General features: G+C 35.4%; 1 protein-coding gene across 1 annotated transcript in view; it reads right to left on the minus strand.

Annotated features, from left to right (window-relative positions):
• Window positions 1-27015, minus strand: part of EML6 (echinoderm microtubule associated protein like 6) — a gene marked incomplete at its 3' end in the record, with an annotated part of 102782 nt that overhangs the window by 19789 nt on the left and 55978 nt on the right. Inside the window, exons 8-19 of the mRNA XM_009583103.1 lie at window positions 21438-21575; window positions 18529-18785; window positions 17937-18149; window positions 16874-17041; window positions 15867-15973; window positions 12668-12786; window positions 11813-11999; window positions 11029-11134; window positions 7683-7776; window positions 4161-4261; window positions 2071-2273; window positions 553-664 (exon numbers count right to left, since the gene is read on the minus strand). Coding sequence (XP_009581398.1) covers window positions 553-664; window positions 2071-2273; window positions 4161-4261; window positions 7683-7776; window positions 11029-11134; window positions 11813-11999; window positions 12668-12786; window positions 15867-15973; window positions 16874-17041; window positions 17937-18149; window positions 18529-18785; window positions 21438-21575 — 1805 coding nt within the window. The remainder of the gene's footprint in view (window positions 1-552; window positions 665-2070; window positions 2274-4160; window positions 4262-7682; window positions 7777-11028; window positions 11135-11812; window positions 12000-12667; window positions 12787-15866; window positions 15974-16873; window positions 17042-17936; window positions 18150-18528; window positions 18786-21437; window positions 21576-27015) is intronic.

Raw genomic sequence — 27015 nt, forward strand, 5'->3', positions numbered from 1 at the left:
GGAGGGAAACTTGTGCTAGTCTATATTGTGGCAATATCAAGATTGATACTTTAGTAGTTTAACAGTGACAGTGTATAAGGGGTTCAGATGCTCTAGCAACATGGACACTAATTCTGTGATTATCTGTGAATATCACTTTACAGACTTCCACACTGATGCCTGGGGAAGTAGAATTTAACAGGTCTTTCCAACTCATAGGGACTGTAGGTCTCACTACACGAAATTTGGCCGGTTGAGGAAGCTAGCTGCTAAACAGAACAGATTTTGGAACAGCCAGACTTCCGGGGTTATGACATTTCTTTTTAAAATCATTTATTCAGTGAAAACAAAGCCAAATGTCACGGAATAGAGGAAGAAATAGCAGAACAAACTATAAATGGCAAAGATTGTGTGAAATACAACTTAAATAAATCAAAACAGAAAATTCCAGCATAGAGTATAAGTACTGTATTACTGTTCCCTTTGTGTTCTGGTAAGATTTGACACCTATTACTGACATTTTACCAGCCTTCATGCATATAGTCCTTATTAAAACACACTGAAAAATAATACCTTTAGAACTAGCAGATAATGCTGCTCTTTTAATAGCATACGTCTTCAGACATCTTTCAAACATATCATCCCAAAGTGCCACAATTCCATCTTTTCCACCAGTTACAAAACCCTGTACAAACACAGTATGAAAACATACACAAATGTTAGCACTCATATGTTAATATTTAAAAAGACATGTCCATAGGCAGTATAAATTCTCCCCTGCATTTTACTCATGTGTCGAATTAAAAATACTGCAGCCTATACCTATGAAGAAAAAAATACAAGGGGAGAAGATTTAGAGAGTTGCTTTTCTAGGGTTGTAAAGACTTATAACCATGCAGAGTGCATACTATTGTACATAGTAATGCTGGACCATAACAGTTTTCTGCATTTGGAAATAAGCTATGGAAAAATATGTGCTTCATCCTTAGAAGAGGCAGTAGTTGGTAATGATAGCTTCTGAAGTTATTCCAAATTCAATGGACTTAACAGATGCTTCAAACTGAGTTCTAATAATGCAGAGGGACCAATTCTTTGATTAATTCCCTTGGTAGATTCTCTTTATCTGTGCCAAGTGAGTGCAAAACACAGCATAAATAACTAACCAACAAAAACGTAAGTGAAGAGGATGTTCAGAAGATAGAGTGCCAAGATCAAATAGAAAAATTGATGGAAAAGCTAGGAACAATCAATTAGGGCCGGAAAGGATTGAGCCACAGGGATCTTAACTGACCTTGATATATACAAATGTTAATAGCTAATATTCTTCTTCTCATGCTATACTATTAAAGTTGAAACTATAATCTCAAAAAGGATATTCCATTATCAACATCTTCAAATTGCCAGTGGATTTCAAGTGCAAAACTTTGCCCCAACCTCATTTATGCAATGTCAATAATATATTTTGCCACAGTTTCTTTTAAAGATTTATTGATGCAACTGAAGGAAACTACTTTTGATATCTGCAATAATTAACTCAGAAAAACAAAACCTTTGGAAATTTGAAGTCTTGCTTGCTTAAGGTACAGTGGTAATATTACTAAAAAAAGTCATGTTTCATATTTTGGAAAACGATAATGCAAAAATATTTTTGGGATCAGGTTGAAGAGGCAATGAATGTTACCTGTTACTCTCCTGTGGTTTACAAATGTGAAAATGACATGCATGAGCACAGTGAGAAATAAATTCAGAAAGGTCAGAAAGCTATTGGTCAGGTAACGAGCACATATAATGTGGTGCTTACAAATACATGTCTATCAAATAACAGAACTCATTAATATTGGTTTTGTGATTTTAATCACATTCAGATTCATCCAGTGCAACTTGTTTTCTGTTATGGTTTTGTTTATTAAAGCACCTTCAATCTTAGCGCAAAGTAGAACAAAGTATTGCTTGCATATACATGCACAAAACCTGAATAACTTCGTTGGGGCGCATGTTAGTTATACACTTGTAAAATCCAGTAACAAAATTGTTATTTGTATTTGCAACAGAAATAATAAAGATGAACGGATCACATAAGACGATAAATACCTTATCCAATGCATGCATGGCAAATACAGGTCCATCATGGGCTTTCACTGTCTTAAGCAACAGGGTATCCTTCCAGATATAAATGTCTCCAGCTGCAGCGCCAGAGAAAACTAGATCTTCTATTCGCCCATATGAAACACTCATCATAGTTTCCAATTTTCCAGTAGTTCCAAATGTTCCTCGTTTTGATGTAAAGCCTCCACCTGCAATATAAACAAAAGTAAGTCTTCTTATATTTCGGTTTGTAGCCATAGTACTGTAAAGGACAAATGTCTTGACCCCGTCATCTCTTGTGATTGCCTAAGACATAGTAGGTAATAGAAATACTGAAAACATAGCGCACAAGAGAAAAACGTAATAAAAGAAAGTCAATCTAGTAATGATAGTTTTGAAGCAGTACAGGCTCTATTTTTCAGATTGTTATTTCCAAGCAAATGATAAATTTTGGTGAGGAATTGTGCAAAAAGAATCAATACAATGGCTGGCAGAATGTTTTTTGCACAGAACAGCCTGCCAAGCTCCTGCCAAGCTTTTTCTCTTTAGAGGTGACCACAACTACACATGAGATAATAGAGGTTTTGTTTTAGTTGTCCACTGGCAACCTGATGATTTGACAGCAGTTTTGCAGAATGAATGGCAGCATTTGCTCCTCTTCTGATAGTCAGAGAACCAAATTGCCACAGCCTTATTTTGGTTCAGAAAGCAGGAAGTAGCCATATGTGCCCATGAGTTGAGTGTTTATAGACAACAATACACATACAATTACAAAAGAACATAGGCAGTGGTGTCCTTGCTTCAAGTCAATCATGTATTTCACAGTTAACACCAGACTGATAGTCCCAATTCCACTGAGCAAATCTTAATTCAAAATATACCATTTTTATTGCAAAGAGGCTATTCTTGGAGTAAGATACTGCTTAATGCAAATTCCTGTAACAGAATTTGGCAAGCAGCAATGCAAGCCTATTTAATTACTACAAAAATAACCTAAACATAAAAAATGCAGGGGAAAAAGGAAGTTTTAAACTGAGAGCACCTGAACCACTTGAACGCTGTAAAGTACGGTATAAGTATAGGAACTTCTTAAAACTATCTAATTTTTAGTTGTCTTGAGTTCTATTTTTAGCTGCCCTTGTGCCACCTACCTTTGCTGAATTTTAGACACAGAAGATGCTCTCTGAGATCTTTTAACCGAGTACTCCTGTAATGTGTATACGATTAAAAGTCATGAAGATCAAAAATTCCAGTCTTGAGTAAAAAATATCCTCAATCAGAAATCAACTTCGCTGCCTTTCTTAGTTTGACAGAACAGTCTAGACTGATAGCTACTTCCCATTCTGAATATTTTGCTTGTTAGTTTGTAGAATCTTATCCTGTTTTTAAATAATGGAAAACACATTTTCATTTTTCATTATTTAGAAAAGGAAACAAAATTCCTGTGTCATACAAAAAGTGTATTACCTCGATTCTTGTGATACCACGTCATGATTTTTAGCCTAATGGATAAAATACAAATTACTATAATGAACTTCTGCAAAATACCTGATACTTCATTTCTTTTTTGTTTTGCCCAGGCACGTATTTTAAGGTCCATCCTCAAACCTATCTTTCCAGCCTGGCACCTCGAAACATGTGCTGCCATCTCTGGAAGTCATCTCTGATGACTGAAAAACAGCTCTATCTTGAAACTGAAGGAGTGCTGAAGTGTTACAGCAGTACCTGAAGTGCAAACACTACTGTTTTTAGCAGTGTGTCAGAGGCACCTAAGATTCTTAGCTACCAGCTGGCATTTTCACAACGTGGGTCATAATCTGCTTAAGTGAATTACAGGACTGCATGTTTTCTGAGACCCAAGGATGCTTGGTCAGTAGAAATCCTTAATAGTATGACTTGAGTTAAAAAACAATTAGCTGGAAATGACTTCCAAAGAGAAAGGAATATTGTGACATTTGCTGATTCAGAGGTAGTATTTTGGTAACTAGAAAATTGCTTTACAAATAAAACAAATTCTTAAACTGAGAACGTGATATTCCTGTATTAAAAATATATACATTCTCAAATAAGCTAAATATATATATTCGATATGGTACCTGTTTGCTGCCAAAATTTGATGTGCTTCATCCCAACTGTGACTAGTTTGTCTACATGATGTGGATTACACTTCACTACAAATATTTTATCTTTATGGCCCCTGCAATAAAAATAAAAGTTAAAAAAACCAGTAAGGGATAACTTAACATTTCCAACTCAATGGCATTTCATCATATTGGACTAACCAAACACAGTCTTCAACAATGAGAATCTAATCACCATGACCGTCATACTTTTGGTGCAAACACAACAGTATGGATCTGTAACACTATGAGGATTGGCAGACGAGTCACAGAGGCTATGTCTACATTATCTCTACCATCATTACCCTATCTAACAAAAAGTAGAGCGTCCTGTTTCTAATCTGCAAGAGTTTTGCCTTGGAAGTCTGACCCACAGAGTTGGCAGAATGTATTTGAGCATACACCATATAGGAATTAGACTAGAGAAATGTGGTGAATAAAAATTGTCTCCCACTGAATTTCAGTTCAGTTAAGTCATAATGAAGAGGCAGGCAACAAAGGTCAATGCAATTAAGAGAAGGTATAAAGGGCAACATAAATATTTAAATGGCTAAGAACTCAATCAATATTTAAAATCCTCTGCCAAGAAAAACGAGGAAGTCTTTAACCTACTGTGCTTCAAGAGGAAAAATAAAATAACAAATTATAAAATTATGATTTAGGGAACAGTTCATTCAGCAGCATATACACCTTCAAATTTAGTTCTCGGGTAATTAAAGTTATTCTTGTTGGAGTATGTATTTATGGGAATTTGTAAGTTCAAGTTTCACCATTGCAAAAAATACTCCCAGACGCAAAGTAGTAATTATTTCTATTTCAGTGTTTTATAAAACACCAAAAGCAAAAGTGACTAGCTTTTCAATATGAATTTTGAGGTTTTGTACTATGATAATGTCACTTTTGTCTGACAGGTTTAGTCGATCTGAAAAATCACATGGTTCTGATAACCCTCTTGGTTTCAGTATTTTCTTTCGCTGAATCAGTCTAGACAAAAACTGGTCCTTCACACCTTTGACCTTTGAAGTACATCTTCTTGCAATTCCTCCTTCTCCTGGTCCTCTACTTTGCTATAATGATGCCCAGCCTTTCAGTTCAGGCTGGTTACACTGCTTCTTCTGGAAGCATCTATCACACAGGCAAAATGTACTGCCCTGAGTCCAAAATCAAACTAATTGCATCCCAGTGCGGGTGTCCCTGTAAAATGACAAGAGCATGTCTGCCTGTGTGATAGGATAAATAGAGCTGACTACATGAGATCTGGACTGTACGGCCTACGTTTCCACCCCGATTTCCTACAACGGTCAGACCAAAACCCGTATACAAGCCTGTGTAGTTTTTGTGCCCCTGTGTTCCGAGGGACTGGCACAGGACATTTGTTCTTACGTAATGAAGAAAGGAGCATGATGTTCACTGATTTAGATTGTAAATAAATTTGACAATGCTCCCCTCAGCTCCCTTAGGGATCGCAGTCCACTAATAGAAAACACTAGGATCAAATAGGACCAGTACCGCATCAGCATATAAGGCATGAGAAGCTAGTGAAAGAAGCCCAGACACATTTTGATTCTAACAGCATACGCTTACTCAATAAGGATTTTAATGAAACTAGACAGAAGCTTGTAGAGCCAAGATAGAGAAACAAGCTGTATAATTTATCTAGTGAGCAATTAAAACAAATAAATAAGAGTATATTCTGAACATTGCGACAAGAAAAGGAAACTGAGAAGTCAGGCTGAAATAAATCACCCCAAGAAGATTAAGCAAAAAGAATATTCACAAAAAATAAATACAAAACAACTACAGAATAAACATAATGAATGTTTGTACGTAGTGAACGTACACTTCATTTTTCAGGTTTAGTCCTTTAGATGAATTCTTCTTGTGGGTCTATATGATTGTAAGGAGATGTCCTTCTATTCTCCTTGTCTGCTAAGGCCACGTGAGGGTCATGTCTAAAATCTGTATGTAAACTCTCCTTGTCCTGGTTTTTATCTCTCTCTTTATATGTCCTACTGTGCTTACTAGAATGGGGGACTTGCCTTGAGGCACTGCTAAAATATAAGCAATAATTTAAATTAGAACTTTTAGAAGATAAACTTTTTTTTTATGCTCTCTGTGAGGATCCTGCATATTTTCAAAATAATAGATTAGCAATAATAGTACATACATTGGGTACATATAGTATTGCACACTGAAAAGAACCCGAGTACTTAATCTTATATCTCTCCTGTGAGCAACCAGAGACAGGTAGCCATACAGCCCATCATTATCTTGTTTTTAAAAGCTTAGAAGGTCTCTGTGGGAATATATAAGGTATTTCTTCACTTGTGAGTCTGAAGCACAATCTGTCTGGAGACAGTAAAACTAGGATTGGAAAGCAAATGAAAACGTCACGTTTTACAACACAGACAACACTGTTGCTAAGCAAGCTCTACATCACATATTTTAAACAGGATTTAAAATCTTGCTGCCTAATAAACTGAATGTCTGAGACAAAATTATATAGCTAATATAATTATGGTACACACACACTTGGATCAAACATTTATTTATTCAGTAATGGTATACTACTAACAGATAGTGCTGCCAGGAGAAAATCTTATTATTTCTTCTGGAACACGTCACCATGTAATAGTGATAATAGTGTAATGCTTACATAAAAGTAAATTATCTTTCTCAGGCACTTCTTTGCAGTTATACTAATAATTTCTACTGACCAATGCTAGATGTTACATGGTTGCAGACAGCATATGAAATTAATTCCTCGCCTTTCTGGTATGTAAGTCCATGCTTACATGAATTCTACACAATTCTAGTATCTTGACCTCAGAGGTACATTTGATTTGCTGGACAGAAACCAGGTTCTCAAACAGTTTGATTCTTCTAACATGTACAACTAGTTTAGTATGAAGAAAATGTTGCAATTCAATATTTTGGAAGAAAAAAAGCAAACATGTAAACCATAATCCAATCCTCTTCCCAACACTGGTCCTTTCACACAATTGCAAAAACTTCTTTACTACAGGGTTATTAGCTAAGCTTTCTGTTAGTAATTGCAAAGAACAAATATCAGAAAAAGCTGACTCAGAAGGAAGGCAAGATCAGTAGACCTTGAAAAAATCTATTTATATTAGAGGGAATACTTTTTTCTTTTTAGAAAAGTGATCTGCATATGTACACTAATGGAACCCATCGTATCATCTAATGCATAAAGGAAAATATGACATCTCTGATGACTTCTGCCATGAATCAAGAAATAAAATTGGGAGAAAATCTTAACTTAACTTGACAAATCATTAAATGAGCTATAATATCAATGTAGCTAGCCTAACAGAAAGGCTAGGGGAACTATTGACAGAAATAGTTCACAGGATTTCCAAACACTAAGCTGTAGATCCCAAGGTTTTTAATCTGGATATATTGCTCTGAAACACCGTTCTGTTTTCAGAGAGGTGTTCTGTTTTTTTCCTATAAACAAAGTAATACATGTATTCTTACCTCGTTGTCGCTAGCTTTTCTCCTTTTTTCCAATCCCAAAACACAATGGCATGATTATCATCTAGCCCAACAGATGCCAAACATTTTCCATCAGCTGTACAGAAGCAATACTTAATGTTAAAGGTGCTAAGGCTTTAGCTGAAAATATAACAGGCAATGAACATAACAAATACATTGTAAACTGAATTTCAAATGAGGTATTATAAATGCAGTAAAAAAAGGAACTAATACTTTGAGAGATTAGGGTTCAGATTCACTGATGGCCTTCAGTTCCTAAAGTAGACTGCGTATAGAATTAGACAAATGAACTGAGAAAACAGTCAACCTGCCCAACCTCTTAAGATGACTGAAGTCTATACCTGCTGAAAGTTTTATCCAGAAGGAGGGTTCATATTGCGATACTTAGCACGAAAATGAATACTTACTGGGTAATGACACATCAAACTGGAATCCATAGATTTCACAGAGCACTCTACTAATCCATGACCTAGCCTTCCTCTTCTTAACTAAAGTGACTTTAAATACGGCATCACCCTTATCAGAGACAGAACAGTCGTGTTATAGGTCACAACAAGATTTTTCTGCTTGATTTTTAACGGGATGATTACAAGGCAGGCTATTCTTTTCTAGAAAAGGCATTCTTTTGACTTTATTATCTTCTATTAAGTTTGTATGTCTGACCTAATTTAGTTTTTTTAATCTGTATTCCTTATCAAACCGTTGATCTTTCCCAAAGGCAGACACAAAACATTCCTGTGTGTAAGGACAAGGAAGGTAGGTAGGATCAAACAAGACAATGAAGTCAGTTTCATAAAGTCCAAGTACTCCAAAATCACGTTACATTTTATTTGAAATACTTCTGATCAGATGATGCTTCTTTTCTTTTGCTTGAAATGGTGACAAGAATTATTAGTGTCTAATGAAATGGGTGGTTAAAAGTTAACAGGCAATGTAATGAAACTATAAATATGATAGAAAATTATAAGGCTAAAATGAACTGCTGGCTGTCATCTTTTCTACTGCAGGAAGGACACAGCACTACTGGTAATGAGAGGAAGAAAAGCAGGAACAGGGTATCATACATAATTCAACAGTACTTTGGCATCTTTGCTACGTGTATGAAATAACGATAAACAAGACCATTGTTAACAAACTTTTAGAGACAAACTACTATCACGGAATTTTGAAATTTTTAACAACTAAATCATAATTGCTGAAGTATATGATAAGAGAATTGAACTTTACAGGTTGTAGCAGGAGCTGATTACCTGTTTTTTTTTTAACTGAAGAAAAGTTAAAGGTGGGGGACATAAAGAACTGGTGAGATGGCCAAAGGAGTGAATGAAAGCAATGATTTGAGAATGTTACTTCTTGTAGAAGTTAACAGATGTTAAGGACTCTGTGCTTAAGCATGTTTGACTTCAAGAATAAGAAGAGTGCCGCTGGTATAAATTACTCCATTAGAACTACCTCAAAGTTCATAAGGCTGAATAGGTCCTCACTAGGTCCTCCTGGTAGATTGGGCTCACAGTATTTAGTAACTGAGTTCTCTGAGAAGCACGTCAAGAAGGAGAAGGGGAATTACAGAAAAAGGAAAAGAGTTCACAGTTGAATGAAACAGGCCTAGATGGAAGGAGTGTAAGTAGGCAGGAAAGAAAGAAGTTGAAAAACAGGATGGGAAACCAAAACTGAGTTTATTAAAAAAAAAAAGAAAGAAAATAAAGACACAAACAAGGAGACACAGAAAGTTAATGAGAAAGGAAAGCAAAGGAGACAGTAAGAACTAATCTGTAACAGTTTTAGTGAGATAAAATGCTATGAAGATAGCTGATATGAAAGGTAAATATGTAGTAATATGTATTACTTACAAGGTATGTTTTTATATTTTGATGACAATAATTATTTTTAGGGGTAACTCAATTACGTAAATGGAACACGGTTGTCAAAATTTTGTTGGTAAGAACACAATTTAACTTTATTCACTTGAAACTGGAGGTTTTATGCACTAATACGGGCTATACATTCTGATTACTATCCAAAATTTTAAATGTTAAATTAGCCACCAGAGGGCACAAACAAACATGCATGAATGAAATTATAATCTTTGGATCATAACATCATCAGAACGGTCCTACAAAAGTGACCCAGCCCTGTACACTGTTTGCAGTAATGGCCAATAGCAGATGTTTTATAAAGTGAGTAAGGGCAGAGAGAACCGGTAGTATAGAGTCATCCGCCAGATCAAGTACAGCCAAAAAAGGTTGGGAGTTCTGTGCTTCATTCTTTAAGCTTCAAGTAGTGTAACCTGAACCTAATTTAGAAATATCTATTATTAACACAATGAAAACTCCCTACATAAGACCAAAGTAGCACTCTGATCCTGTAGTGAGGTGCAAATTTGCAGAACTATCTGCTCCTCTCTATGCCAAGAATCTTAACTGAAGCCAGTTAGGAATGCAATATGTGCATTAAAACTTCTTTAGGATCAGGTCCTAAAGCAACGCTGCAATGATGCCAGTGGTTGCTACTTTTAAAAGGAGCTTTAATATTTTTGTACAGATTTATGTCCACAGAATATGTGGCCAGCTTATTCTTCAGGCTTTTATAGAGGTACATGGATTCTAATACATGGAGTACTATTACCTATACAGGTATCTAATTTTTGTTAAAAATGTAAACCACAAAGTAAGTATTTTCTAAATATATGAATGTTTGTTCAACTAGGGATCTTAATGAGAAGTTTTGTAACATCTATGCACACTGTCAATCAGATCATCCTTATCCATTTCCCCTTCTTCTGGTACTTTTATAAAGATGCAAAAGTATGTAAGTCACCATCATATGGATAATGTTTTTCAATGCTGAATACAGGAATTACCCTTTGATAACTGAGACAACTTAGGTCATCCATCTCAGAAAGACAAGTAGGAGAAACAGCAGACAACTGTTTGTCATATTTACTTCTGTAAACTCACTGAAAAATGTGGGAATTGTTAGCAAATTTGAAGAATTGTATGAGCCTACAGATCACATTCCCATCTAATTTATACACTTCAAGTCACCATTCCGCCTGCTTTTAAGTTATTATACCACCATGTATAGAGCCACCAGAGTCCTAGCGGTACACTTGGTATTATACATCAGACATCACAAAAATCAATTATTGATCGATTGAGAAAAGGCCCATGACTGACTTTACTATACACACTATTTTTATCAAAACTGTCAGCAGACTTTTATGTAAAATTTGTATTGGTTGTAAAATTGGCTAGCTATACAAATTAAGATTTCATCATAAGGATTGCTTTTTAATTAATTGTTTAGATAAACGTAGGTTGTGGCTTACCTGAAAAATCCAGTGCACACACTCCTCTTTGATGCTGGCCTTTAAGCAATGATAAACATTTCAGTGTCTGTGTGTCCCAAACATGGATAGCAGCATCTCTTCCAACCTAAATCAGAGGGTTAATTGGAATATCTGCTCATAGAAGTTCAAAGCACACCAATATCAGTAATTAGCACTACCACATCTTCACAACGGTCCAGAGGTAACTACTTTTCCACTTGCCCTAATTTATCTTTTTCAAGATCTAGTTTTTCTTTTAGAGAAATATCAGTAGATATTCTCTAAAACATTAGTATTCAGTATCATACTAATCATATCATTTATCATGATATATGAATACATAATATTCAGGACCAGATATCAGTAGAGTGCCCAACATAAAATAGCCTTTATCTGAGTAAGGCTTTTCAATGCTACTACAGTACAAAAATACAGACACTGACTAATGAAACCCCAAAATCTCCTAGGATGTAGATAAAATACAGCTCCTGCATTTTACAGATGAAAGCAGAGGTTCAAAGTGAATATAAGATTTTTTGCAGGGCCAGCATAAGATTGGCAGTTTTTCTGTTATATAGGAATGATTTAATAATCACCTTAAATAGTTTCCAGTCCAGTACTCCCCAGCAGTTTGGCAGGGATATAGGAAACAACACACAGCTTACCCATATTTAGGAGGAAACACTATACTGAAGGACAAAGAGAACCACATTTTTCCTAATTGTATATTGTAAAGGGAATTTATTTCCATGTTTTGCTAAGATCATCACTTCTAAATACTCACCTGTCCAGTAGCAACATAGTCTTTCACTGGGTGAATGCTTAGGCTGAGGATGTCATCATCGTGACCAAGGTATAGCCTTTGAGCGTGTTGTTGCCTATTATATACAACAGCTACAGCAGCGATATGATACACTACTTCTCCGGTTTGCGTGTAGAACAAGTTATTTCGACAGTCATAGCCTCTATAACTGAAGTAAATACAAAACAAATTACATTCTGTTTCAAAACTATTCTGGTACTTTGTGTAACAAATTGTGCAAATAATCTGTGCATTAACTTGAATAGAGTACATCTGCGTTGTCAGCTTTAGCTCAAAAATATCACAGCACCCAGGCAGAGAGAGAACATTCCTACTAAGTGCAGGCACTGATGAATCTTCTCATGGTTTGCTTTGCACCTAACTCCTAAATTAGTACTAATTTCACGAAAAGAATATATAATTCACATATAATTGTATCCAAATCAGTTTTACAGGGACTTGGGTTCAAGCAGAAATCTATCAGGCATTTCTACAAATCACAGCTATCATGATCCACTTAACAGAGAATCTTTGCTCCAGGAAACATAAGGTGTAGCGAACAGCTAGTTTAAAATGTAACTGTATAAAATGCAACGCTGATGTATCATTTATTATATGGCTACAGTATTATAACCTTCTCTTGTTCCTTAACAAATAAAACTGAAAAAAGAAAATCTGTCTGATATTCCAAAAATTATCCACAGTAATAATGACAAACAAATTAATTGTGGGTAAGCACTGAAAAATGCCTTGCTAAATGCTCTGACGTGAATTGATTAACATTGCTAGGATGTTTTAACAATCAGAAAAAACAAGTATTATCTAATATTACTCTACCCATGTATAAACTGCAACTTTAAACTGTCCTCAGGTGCTCGCTCTCTTTTAAGGAAGGGCACAGAATGGTTTTTCTCTTTACTTTGCTGTTTCAGCTGAGGTAGGTCTTCTTTGTAAACCTGAAGAATAATTGTTAAAGTTAATTACACATCTCCAGTTTTCTACACATTTGTATATACGAACGAAAGTGACTTTCTTTTAAGTGTTAAGTTTAATATATGTTAATGTGATGTTCAGTAGTTACAACACAGAGTAAGTCACTATTGCTCCCTACAGAACTTCAGATAATAATAAATGTTTTCCAGACAATGAAGTCCCCCGGCATGCGGGCGGCCCAGAACATTAGTCTGGAGTAGCAGCAGCGAGTGTATTTATTCTAGAATATTCCAGTGTCACTTAGTGAAAAGGAATTTAAATATTGACTGGAACTCCTTAAGTGTCTTTTAACTTCATATGTGCTTCAGTGTACATAGTCAAAGCTGAACACCATGAATTAATTCTATCTAGGGGTTATGGTAAAATATATAGTAACCAACAGCACTTAGGTGATTTGCCAACGTGTCCAGAATCCCAAAGTAGAATTACAGCTCTATAAATACACTGAAGACACAAAATACTATACATTTAAATCTTTCAGAAATGCTGAAACTCTGTGGAGCTGCTAAACATGTTTGAAGCATCTTCAAAGCTGTGGCACCAAACAAAATCCATTATAATGCTGAAATATAGCTTTATTGTTTGTTTTCTGTGCCTACATTTCTTGGATTTTGCAAAAGGACAGTGAAATTGCTATTCCCACAGAAATCTACCTGACTGCAAAGATGGAATACTGGATTTTTGCAAGAAAGGTGTTCATACAACGAGCTGAGCTTTTGAAATGGTAGGCAAACAGAGCCTGACACTCGTATGTATTGTACTTTATCCTGAGTGTTCTCATCCATTTACTCTTGCTCCTCAGTGAATGCTACCACTGAAACAGAATATAGGATCATCATTTTCTAATGCATCTCAAAATCTAGAATCCTCTATACTGCCCCATCCATAACATTAAAAAAAAAAAACAAACCCAAACCCAATTCTCAAAATAAGATTAATGTTTTTGTTTCCATGTCCTTTTGTAAATTATTTCCTTTAAAAAAATGTAAAGTGCAGCTTATGCTTGGGGTTGTCTCATACTTCCTGTATAAGATTCTATTTTAAGTTGCTTCTAGCTTTTCTGCATTAACCTGCCTGCAATATTGCTGTTTAACTGCCTACAACTATTTTTTCACTTCTAGTTTTTAAACCCAGACGTCCTTTTTGACACATAGACAGCGTGGAGGAGGATGCTGTCTGATTTGAATACTGATGGAAAATCAGGAGAAGGAGGAGGAGAGGCGGAAGAGGATGGGACAAGCACTCCAGTGAGACTTGGAGTAAAAGAGAGGGGAGGGAAAAAAATTGACAAAACCTCTGTTTCATTTGGCAAACATGATCGATCTCAGTAATAAAGAGGTAAAATAAGCTATTGTCAGAAGGACCCATGTAATTTATTGCAGAATCTAGAAAGTGAGGTGAAAAGACAAAGGATGGTCCTTGGCTAAAGCATAGAACATTAGAGGTGATCCTTCCACATTCTAGAAAGCAGCTCTATGTCAGCCACTGAATCACTCAAACCAACTTGAACCAAGCTTATTGTGTATTTTTCACACAGTACAAGATCCCAGTTCTGGTCGGAGGAAGTTCTGACCTTTCACTGTTGCAACTGATAAGGTAACAGGACAAGGTGACAAGTAATATTCTATTCACAATGACAACAGCTCCTGAAAATCAGGTCCCAGGTATTTTTAAATAGAAGCGAAAGTCAGAAGACACACAGCAGAATTTTATGTTAATGTTTCCTTTCCTCCACAACAAGGATAACAACACCCTTCCACATCACAGACTGTCATAAAGATCAGTGTCTGCGAAACACTCAGTATCATGAATGGAATGGAAAGAACCACAAGGAAAATAATTCTGTCTTCAGAGACACATTCGAGCAATGTGCAGTGAAGAAGGCCATGGAACGGCCTGATGAATGCAAAAGGATTGAATAGTTTATTGTTAGGAAAGAACTAAATATCCCATACACCAGATGAAGCAGAACGCCTGCAGAAACGTGTGATCATAATCCATGCACCTAAAAAGCGCAAAACGATGTTTTATTATGGCATTTTCTAAACTTCATGTAACTTTGTGACTTGAATAATGTTTTCTAATACAGTAGTGCGGGTGCAAATTGTTATGATGCAGGTTGGGTGAAACCTCACGTCAGGGAGCAGCAAGGTGAAACTGCTTTGTGAAAGAACAGGAGCCAAGAGCTGAGCCAAGAGAGTGCCCTCACAGAGAGGGGTGCAGTCCCACAGTGCCCCAGTGACACGAGCACAGCAAATTTGGTGACTGTAACCAAGTTCAGGCAACAGTCCCGATCACCAGGCAAGCCCATAGTGACAAAGCATAAATCAACGCTGAAAGATCAGGTTAAAGAGTGGAATGGCATACTATCATTCCTGAAAAAAATCAATGGAGTAAAGAACACTTATTTGATTTGTTTTCTTCTTGCATGGAAGCAATCTATCTTAATTTATATTAGAACACAGTTGTACTGAAAATAGAAAAAAAATTAAGTGTATTAAGTGATTATTAGAGACCAATTTTACTTGGTTCCCATAAACTAGGGCAATTTCAATTCTTGGACATTGTTGTCTTTGGCAATAAAAAAGAATCGTCACAAATAAATGTATTATACAGGCTTCATAGTCATTAAGAGTATTCTGCTTTAAATATACAGAAGTCATACAAAAACTCCGTGAGCTGCATTCTACAAATTGGGATTCTAAATTTGATAGGACTGAAAAGTCTTCTCTAACACCTATCATGAGAATGGGGATAGCATAAGCTCTCATGTTTAAATTTGTGCTTTTTAAGATATATTCTTTATTCTAACATATAATGGTATATACACCAACGCTTTTTCTCCAAACCCTTTTAAATTCTCATCTCCAGCTAAAGTAAACTCTGTTTTTATGTATATTGGTTGTGTAATCAGATGAATACTGTCAAATTAATCTTCCTAGAGTGGTCTGATAAATTAGCTGCAATCTTCTTTTGCTTATCTTTACTGAATAGTCACGATAAATTGTCAGGTAATTGGCACAGTGTGTTAATTTTTACTCACCTGGCGATCATAGTTGATTTGAGCTTCCTGCTCAATATCAGAATCTAACTCTGGCACATCAGATAAATCTGAATCTGATTCTTCACTGTAAGAATCAATGCCACCCTCTGCATTAAAAAAAAATTTAAAAAATCAATATAGAACACATCTAATCACAAGAAAATAGTATGTGATGTTTTTATATAATTTAGACTACATGCAAAGTAGTATTCAACAACTTTGGAAGCTTAAGCAGCTTGTAAAAATCACGCGGGCTGACTGAATGTGTCAGGTTTCATTTGTTTCTCCTGTTTCAATACCTGGGGCAGGAGGATGGCAGAGGGAAGGAGAATAACTGAGTAGTTACTAGTACATTTCCATCATCTGAGAGAACGCTGTTTTCTTAACAGGCTTTGGAGTGAAAACATACAGAAATGGTAAATAAAAACTTTCAGTGTGATCACTGTGTTTAAAAAGATTTGCTGTAACACAAATTGTGCAGGTACGGAGTGAATTTTTGCCCTTTTGCTGAAGGGAATCCAATTTTCAGCAGTTGCCACTATGTAGTTCATATGGCTTTTGTAGAATACTATAAATATCATGGATATAACAAGAAAAAAATTCTAAAGTACAGCTATCACATATATAGGTGAATTTGCATTAAAAGAAAATTAAACAATTCAACATGTGTAGTCCAGACTTCTGAATGCAAGTTAGATGGCTAATTTTGAAAATTTAATTTGCTCTAGTAATCTCCCTCTAAGTGTCTTTTTTCACCATGCTTTGACAAATACTAATTGTGCATTCCTAAGTGTACAATATAGCAGACCACAGAAGAGTTTTTAATGTACCTTGCCTGAAACAAATGGTTGTCTAAGGAAAGTAAAATGTCCCAAACATGCTGAGTATATGTAATTCCAGGGAATGATAATAAAAATATATTCTGTTAATTCAATAAAAGCTTTTCCAGCAGTGGTGCATTCTCTGCTGATTTTATTAGTAAATAATTAAGAAGAGATCATTTTTACCTTGTGGAGATGTTTCAAGGATGCCATTTGTTATTCCTTCTGGAATAAATCGCCACTGAAAAACAGAGTGATCAGCACCTCCTGTACTTAAAACCCACTGAAAATCATGGGACCAACGGACATTGGTTACATGTGCTGAATGGCCAACATATTTTCTAAATTTAGCTCCTAAAAACCAAAAATAGAACAGGTAGTATGTAAGATGGAAAAAAAATAACATTGTAACTAATAAAGTTAGGCTTTTAATGGAAACACTCATATGAAAACAGAAAACAAAAAGATACTTAAATATGTCTTGATATTCTGATACTAATAGTAATTATAAAATAAAAATAAATGGCTTAAAATAATATGAATGATATGTTGACTTCAGTTTTCCGAAAAGCACTTAAATCTTGGCAGGAAGTACCAGATACACATAGGGTTTAATTTTCACCTTTATGGCCACTGCTGCTAATGTGAATTATACACACATGTATGGTGTATTGTACTATACACATAAATTCAAATTCACTACCAGAAAATATACTGACATGATATCAAATTAAACACTGAAGATCATGGAAAGCTAAAATGTTTTATATAGTTTTGTTAGCTTTATGCATGGTACAGTGAGGAAACAATCTGTGTTAAAAGCCTACGACAGATATGAAGCAAATAGTTCACACAGAGCTACATTGACACACGCTAACAGACAGAGAAACCCTGCTGAAGTTTCTGAAATGGTTACTGGCATAAATTTGGATGAATTATAGTAGTGCATCTGGTGTTGATACAATTTTGATGTGATGTAAAGTCTTGCTGAATTAGTTTCTGAAAATGTTAAGCACATGTTAAACTATACATCCTCAACAGTTCTAAAAACAAGTACACATACATTGGCAGGAAATCGCAAGATACATAGAGGGTTAAAGTCTCATCTTTATGTCCATTAATACTAATATGAATTGCGCACACACTAATTTGAATTATACACAAGAATCAAAAGCCACCATTAGAAAATATACTGATGTGGTATCAAAGTAAATATTGCATTCTTCACAAATACAAAATACTATCTTACCTTTCTTTAGGCATGGAAATCTGAATAATTTAACCAGCCCAAAATCATCTCCAGTCACTAGCACTGAGCTGTTGTAATTTCCATCCACAGAGTTGACATCTGAAATGTTTGTATATTTTGGCCAAATTCCATTCACTTCAGATCCTATCACGCAGGTCCATGAGGCCCAGTGAATTCCTTTGATCTCATCTTTGCTAGTTAGATGCTTCCCAGCTGAAAATATGCAAGTGAATAATCTGTTTAATCATTTGTTTTTCAGTAAACTCCATTTCTTTTCATCACATTTATCTGTATATTCTTCTTGGGATTAGTCTTTTAACCTCAATAAATTATAGAGATTCACAATTTTACTTTAAATTAGTATAATCTCACATTTGTGGTATTTGACGACATCACATATCTTACAAGTTCTAATGCAGCTGCACATAAACATGCTAAAAACATACAAAAGTGGAAGAATGTTAGATATTTATGTAAGTTCCAGTCAAGAAATTCTGCTTGCAGATGTACTATTTATATCATATTTTTGTTTTTCTCTTCAAATCAACACTGAAGTTTACTTGTTCATAATATAAGCCACTTGTAAACTTACATGGCATCTTGTAGAACAGTCTCTCTCCTGCTCCATCATTGGTTTGCAAGAATTTACTATCCATAGACCAGTCAATATGAGTTATAAAACTAGAAGATTTGTTGCATTCTCCTATTTTTTTGTATCGCTGAGCAACCGCATAGATATCCACTGGGCCATCGTTAGAACCCACAGCAAGGTAAGAGCCATCTGGTGAAAATTTCATTTCATGGATTACTTCTTTTCGGTCTTTAATATGAACTACCTCTGTCATGTCTCTGCAAGAACCAATAGTGAAAATGTGAACTGTAAACTTGTGAACATGCAATCCACAAATATTTAAGACAAATATGAAGATAGATGCACTGAACAATTTGTACAACAAAAAGCACATTTCACAAAAAAATCCTTTTTTTGAGAAATTCCTATTGCTTTCATTGGTTACAAGCATACTTTTAAAGCAAAAGCTAGAAACAACTTTACCTGTCAATGATACTCTTCGTTCTATTCACCTAATTTTAGCTGTAAAATAGTTAGCTGTCTAGTCTAAACTAGACCGGACTTAATTTTTTTTTTTTTTTTAACATAGACAATGGAAAAAAAGTTCCATCTAAAGAGCGATGACCCTGTCTCTCACAAGACCATGTTGAAATGGCCTTTGGGAGATACCCATTTCTCCACATTGACTCTTTTGGGGAGGCAGGCAAACAGTTTAGATTGGAGGCTAAATTAGACTGGTAAAGTTAGGTATGATTAATCCCACATGCCATGACCTGTTAGCTACAGCTTTGGGAGTTGCAGCACCACCACCACCACCATCACCCACCAGTGGAAGAACAGAAGTGACAATACCTTGCATGTGTCTTTGAAAAAAATCAAGACAGCTATATAGTCTAGTTTTCAAAAAAATAGTCAATTCTTCCCTATCAAATTACATTTGATATAACCCCTTTCCTCTCAATCAGGGAACCAAAAACTGCAATGCTAGTGAATACAGACAAAATTTTTGCAAGTAGGTTTCCCCAAATTCTTTGGCTATGAGGAAAGAATTAAAACTATATTTAAAAAAAAAAAAAAAATCTTCCTCTGAGTTGACTGAACAAAGAGCCAAGTCTCAGTGCCATTAATTTTGTATTTACAAAGACAGTCCATGCCAGATTATACATTTGGGCTGTAAGGAAATTTTGTGAGGAAGAGTCTTCTGCAGATGTCATACTTCTGTTACTCTCCATTTTAGCTTTTAAAATATTTTTCCTGATTTCTGCTTTAATTAATTACTGTTAGTAGCATCAAATTTATGAAAAGACTCAAATTTATTTAAAAATCAATAAATTTTGTTAATATAGCCTAAAAATGCTGATACATAGTACTGTTAAAAGCAGAGTCCTGAAAGGAGAATCATCTGTAACTGAAGACAGAGATTTCTGGGAGATGCTGATATGAATGGAAAGGTTAATATTATAGATTACCAGGATTTTAAAAAAACTAACAGAATAATTTTGCTAGAAATTTCTCTTATAATGGTGAAACTCCCAAATGTCAATAACAGTAGAAATTCTGTTGGGAAAATTCTTATTTATTCATAGCCATTTTTTCCTTCAAAAAGTGTTTTGGAAAAAAAAAATATTCTTAGCTCTCCCTTATTACTGAAAACTGGTAACATAACTATTCCATAGTGGTAAATATTGCTCCTGAGAAGAGCAGCTAATTCTCTGGATTATTCCATAGATCCAGATGCTTCATGGTCAAGAAAAAGGAGAACAAAGATTCATATCGCTGAGTAAATGATTCAAAAAAATTGCCAACAAAACACATTGCCATCGTCCAGTTTTGCTGGATCACGGGCTGCAGATTTGTTACCCTGTCAGGAGATCTGTCAGAGGAAAGGAACAGATGAAGAAGCAATTGCATTCGGGGCCTTACACAAGGGTGTTGCCACTCTTTCAGGAATAATGCTGGGTTTATCGTTATCAGTCTCCGCCAGCTGAATCATGAATAGTGTTAGGTATCAGGCAAATTAGATCTTAAATCTTAGACAAGATTACTGTGAGATAAAGAAGATTAACTTCTTTAGAAAAATACCAGTCTTTGAAAAGGATTTTAAATTAATATGAACAGATCACTTAAGTTTTGTTAAAGTCATTAAAGCAGTACATTACAGGGGTTTTCACAGATCTTCCATCGATTACAGGCTTTTCCCTCTTATCAGCTAGTAGTTCAAAGTATTTTAAATATATGCTTACCAAACAGATGGAATAATGTTAATGAAGCGGTAAACTCTTCCAAGTAACAATTAAAATAGCTTATGTGTTTTGAAACCACATTATTTTGTTTGGCTATTTCACTCCATGGCCAATTTTATGTTTCACCTGCTTATATGTGTCTTCCATAATAGTATTCCACACAGAAAATGCCTGCTGCATATGACGCATTCATGCAAAAAAAGGCTTGTCATCTAATATGAAAAGTAGAATTCACATATATCTTGCAAATGCTTAAGAACGTCTTTCAATCACTGATTATCTTGCATAGTATCCATTCTTGTATATGGCAGGAAATGAACCATATGATCAAGCAGATCCCTCTCAAAACTATGTTATCTCTGTTACGCACTTTTCTTTTCACAAAATATCTGTATACTTTCAGAATAAATAAAGAAAAAAAGCCAAACTTGAAAAACTTAAATTTTATCAACATTTTTACTAAGAGCTAATATTTTGAATTAAATAAAGCATAATTGCCAAACTACCACTTTTTAAAACACCAAGTGATATTATGGAAACATATGCTCAATTTTTACTCTTTGTTGCTGATAAAATACCCAATGATTTTTTTCTTTTTATATGAATAAAAGACTTTATAATATGGTCTTGATTTACTCAGGGGAAAACAAACTAATAACATGAGAAACTAATGTAGGATTTTCTCACCGTACTCGAAGAACAATGAAGGAGCCATCCTTCATTCCAAGTGCTAACTGTGATCCATCAGGACTGAAAGACACACTCCGCACTGCTTCTTCCATATTACAACGAGCTATCAAGGCATGGTCAGCAAGACTCCATAATCTGCATCAAAGGAAATTGAAAGCACTAGGAGATTTTTCTTGACTGCACAATATTTCAATATCATCAAGAGTAAAAACAAAAAGTCTAACTCGTTTGGTAAAGGCCCATTTGCATGCACACCTTTTATTAAGATTTTATAATGTATTGAGATCCTTTTCAACCATGGAATGAAGAAAATTTCACTACTTGAGCTTATAGACTTACAGAAATTTAGTTTTTAAAAACCCAAAACTGCTTAACAATCTAGAAGACAAAGGGTGTGTACAATGACTGCCTGAATCATTACATGGACACAGAATTTTCCAACAGTGGCACTGAACGTCTTCACAAATAACATCAAATGAAGCTTTCAGACACCTTCAAGTGAAGTTCCAGATTCAAATTTCTTTCAAAATAAAGGAGTCTTTACTGTTCCCAGTTCTAGCAGGGATGGCACCTCAGACCTGAACACATATCTGTGATAGCGGAGGAGAAAACAGGGTGAAGCTAAATTACATAATCGTTTGGTGTTTTCTCTGGACTTTACTTATCTGATATAATAGAATTCCCCTAGATGAATAATAAAAAAATGCAGTTTGTGTAGACAAAAAGGGTCAATGCAGATCAGACTGAAATTTTCACTGAAAGTGAAAGCAACACTCAGAGAGCGTAAACATTCCAACCATGGGGAAAATTTTTTGTCATAACCCTGAATGAATTTTAGTAGACAAAACTGCATGCTGATTTGCTCATCTACATAATTTTAAATAAAAAGAATCAACCAACAAATTATGTCATAAGATGGAGAAAAATGAATAATGTACCTATATTTTTAAGAAGGAATCAAGGGAATTTCCCAGATCACTACAATCAGATCTCAGTAGTATGCAAGATTTAGAAAAAAATTTAAAGAAAAGAATAATTAAAAGTATGGAAGAAAATGCATAAAAGACCTCCTGGGGTAGAAAAACCAAGTCAGCAATACCCAACTACCTTTATTTTGAGGAGTGTCGTAAATCTAATGCATTTGTAAAAGATTTATAAAATATTCAGTAAAATATCTGATTAGTAGCATATGTGATTATTGGCTAAACTCAAGAAAATGACAATTTGTACAAGAACTGTAATGTGATACTGAATGAAGTTTTATAGCAAGCTTTATAGAAAGAAACAATTAGGCTGGATGGAAGATACTACTGAGATTTCTAGGTACAAGCTTTGGAATAGTAACATTTAATATTTTCACTAAAGACGTTGGCACAAAAGATGAGAACGCTAATGAGATTTGCTGTGGACAGCAAGCTGGGAGGCACTGTGAACCCAGAGATGGATTTATCATATTGGAAGAAACAGAGGTTTCTTGATGATGAAACAAGTAGACATGGAATGAAATTTAACCAAAGCCCATACTTTCCGAGCCTTATGTCTAGCACTGTGCGGTAAGTTTGAAACACAAGTGGAACCAGCAAAAAGAAGTAAGTTCTCACACTATTTTTCAATTATAGAATGACTGTGATCCATGAGCTGCAGACAGCGAAAAGGAAATTTGATCCTAAAATATATCCTGGGTGCTCTTCCAGAAGGTACAAAAAACCAATAGCACACAACACATAGCGACCTCATCTGGCATGTTCTTTACAAGTTATCTCAAGAAATCGGAATAAAAACAGAAACAGATGCAGTTAAGGATTATTAGGATGATTAAGAGAATGAAGACTGTATCACATTAAAGAAGACCAAAAGAGTTTAACTTTTATACCTTAGTGAAACAAAGGCCGGGAAGGGATAGTATTGCTTCCAAAAATACATCAGTAGGGTAAACGTCAAAGAAGGAGAAAAAGTTATGTTGAAGGACCGTGTTGGCACTAGAACAAACAGCATAAACAGAACATTGAATATAGCCTGAAAAGAAGGAAGTTTCTGACCACCCCAGCAGTAACATTTAGATACAGCCTTGAAGTAGAGTAACAGGAGAAAAAAATAAAGATAGAATTTGATAAATTTAGTGAAAGGATTATAGAGTTTGCCTGCCTGCATTGAGAAAGAAACCCTTTGGGCCTTGTCAGGTTAATGTTACTAGGATCAGTCTAGAATCAACAACCCTGAATGATGCTGGTTTCCTCTTAGGCTGAGAGAATAAAAGGATGAGAAAGAACTTAAAAAGGCTTCTCTGTGGAAAAATGGCAAGTACCATTTCCTGGTGAAAAAAATGGATGTGGGATGCTAAAACTGTTTTCAAAGACAAAACAGAAGTAGAAAGATGCAAGATTCTTAGCAGCCTTTCTAGGGAGAAGCTATGAGCCCAATACAATAAAGAATGAACCAGAAAGAATTTGGAAAGATTTAAAAGCTAACACCAGGATAAAATTTGCCTCCAAAATATTGCTTTCACATGGATCGCTTTGACCAATACATTAGAAGTGTAATTGCAATACATGGCAGTGCAAGCAGAATAATTCAATTTTCTTAAAAAAAAGAAAACCCAAAACTTTTTGAATTAATGGAAGGGTAATTCCAAATATAAGCTTTTTAATTTTATAACAGAAAAAAAAAGTGTTTTGCACACATACAGGCATTTGTATAGAAAACTGACACAATAAAAGCTTGGCTTTGCTTATGAAAATAGAAAAAGTATCTCTTCTGGCAAAATACTTCTGCATGTTGGTTTTGGAAGCACCAGATAAATAAACTATTTCCGTATAAAAAGTGTATATATTTTCAAATAAGGCAAAGACATGTTTTTACCATTCTTGGGCAACTTTCCTATGTGTTTGTTTAAATGACTGAGTTTAAAAAACCCGAATGCTCATGAAACATTTGTTTTTTAGTCAATATTCCAGTCTTTTCTGTCATATAATTGACAGATGAGATTATTTATTGGAGCACATACTGATTACAGCCTCCCAAGAGGCTTACTAGCAACCACTTCATTTGCAGAAAAAGCCATAGCTGATGACAGAAGCTTTACTGCTGCTTTGTTTCATTCAATCAGCAGAACAATGCTCCACACAAAAAATCAGAGATATAAATATTCAAAGGGATTCATATAAAAACAGGTTCTAACCAATCTTCTTATAAATGCAGGAGTACAGAAAGAGATCATTCAAGAAGACAGACAGTGTAGCAGAGATGTTCTGCCAGAACAGCAGCTACTTGTGGTCCTGCAGCTAGACGTTATAACACGACATTACAAGAAGACATGTGTGAGGTCCATTGAACAAATGTAATAAATAATTCTGTATGCCTCTTGGCATTCAGGTGAGAATAATGCTTTTTTCCTGTTCCTGTTGTAAAAGACAGGAAGCAGGCAGCTTTCCTAGTTGATATGCTTTTGAAGTTTAAAATGTAGGAAACCTGTATTTGGCTAGAGCCTTCTCTCAGCTGGGCTAGGGGAAATCTACAGTAATTCCCCCTAACTCTACAGAGCTCCTTTTCATGTAGACATCTCAGTTAGAACATAATCCGGCCCACTAAATATTTTATTTGTAAAACAATTTAGATTTATATTATATAGCCACTCTTCCAAATAATGTGATAACCAAATACTAAGAAAAATTACACAATGAACAGCAATATAGAAACATTCCTGTCAATGCAATTTTATTATTGAAAAAAAAAATTGTAAGAAAATCCTTTTGTGTACTTTTTTATCTTAATGAAAATATTTATATATTTCACTGGAATTCCTAACATGAAGCATTAGCAGGTGCCCACGTTCTCTAGTGCCTAAACAGCTAAGTGGATGTGTGATGTAGTGCAGTAAAATACCTGTAATGTTAACAACCGCACATTTTATAGAATGGCAATGTTCAAAGGCATCAGTAACCTAATAATAACAACTATAATGACGATAATAATCATAAGAGCACCACTAATTAAGGCTTTATGTGCACAGAGAGCATGCTTGCACAGTCTTTCATAGAGGGGCACGAGCTTGTTCCAAGCACCCTTTAGGTCAGCAGTACATTATTCAGCTCCAAGGCAGAGCTGAATTACCATGCTAAGAGATGAGTCCAAGATAATCAATCCAAAGTCTTAGCATGGCTTATTAGCTTGAGGGCAGTACATTGCTAATCCCAGCTTTGCAGCTCTTGTTTCAGAACTGGCTTGTATCCTACCAGAAAGCAGGCAGTGTGAATTTGTGCCTGTCTATAAAACTGTGCAGGCAAACCCAAGCAGAAGAGACTATCCATGTGTTTTATAAACTGAAACAAATAATACCAATGTGTAGGAAACAGGGAGATAACATGACTGTGGTGAACAACTGGCAGTTTTGTTAGTTTCACAATTTGGATTTTAATTATGGTTAGAAAGAGATGAGGGATGGCAGGAATAGGAAACCAGTACAAGTAAAAAGACAGAAAGGAAAGGGAAAAAGAAATTCCAGCTGACCAGCAAGCTTCAAGGCAGCTGGTCATAAAGTGGAATCTGAAGGAGCATAAATTAGAAGCTGTATGTATGGTAGGAGATTGATTTTTCCCATTGAAATACGCCCAAATGGTAGAATCCACATGTATATTTCTGAAATAAGTTGACTAGTAGTCCATAAAAACTGAAAAACTATTTGGTAACTGCCTGGGGTTGATCTGAAAATATGCAATCAAATTGTCTATATAAGATGAAAAGCAGTCACCATCTATCTGGCACAGGGTTGGAGAAAATCCTGATGGAGGGGTTAGAAATTAGGATAGTAGGGTCAGGAGAAACCACGAAGGACGACATTAGGGGAATCAGAGCTTGGGAAACCAAGCTGTCATGAACCCCATTGTATGCGCTGTTCTGCAGGGGGTAGGGCTTCAGGGCAAGGGCAGAACCACAATTTGAGGAAAGACTCAGGAGACTGCCATCATAAAATCCAGTCTCCCAAAAATCTCTCCAGTCCCCATGAGTAGATTTGGCAGTCAGGAAAACCTCAATCTCTTTAATCACAGGTAAATAATTAGTCACAATGGGCAGTGTCCATGCCCAGTTGAGATAACACAAAACAGCTGTGTGGGTATGGGAGTACATTCACTACGGTGAGAATCTTAGCTTAACCTCCAAACTACACAGCGAAGTCTTACTAAGCATATTAAAAATGCTTAGTTTTTTTCAGAGGTTTATCAATGTGCCAAATTTTAACAGGGACAGGAAAAGAAACATCCTTGACTTTGTGACAACTTCCACAAATATGTGTATGAAACTTCAAATCTCTGCTACAAAGGCTTGAGGCACAAGTGCTATAACTAAACTGAAGGATCTTTTTCATTGGTGTAAACCAGTGCATTTTCATTAATCTCATTTTCCAGCATTTTAACTGAATTGGTTTTAGATCAGATTTTCTAAACACTCACAGCTGAGTCAGACACCTGCTGTGTAAAACATTGGTCAAAGGTATTTAGGTTTTAGGCCTGTTGCATATTATTAACGGAAGAGAAGTACAAGGTGACCATTCTCCATTTAGATACCTACATCTGCGGTT

This window comes from Fulmarus glacialis, unplaced genomic scaffold, assembly GCF_000690835.1.
Source record: "Fulmarus glacialis isolate BGI_N327 unplaced genomic scaffold, ASM69083v1 scaffold1188, whole genome shotgun sequence".
In the NCBI taxonomy this organism is placed as follows: domain Eukaryota; kingdom Metazoa; phylum Chordata; class Aves; order Procellariiformes; family Procellariidae; genus Fulmarus; species Fulmarus glacialis.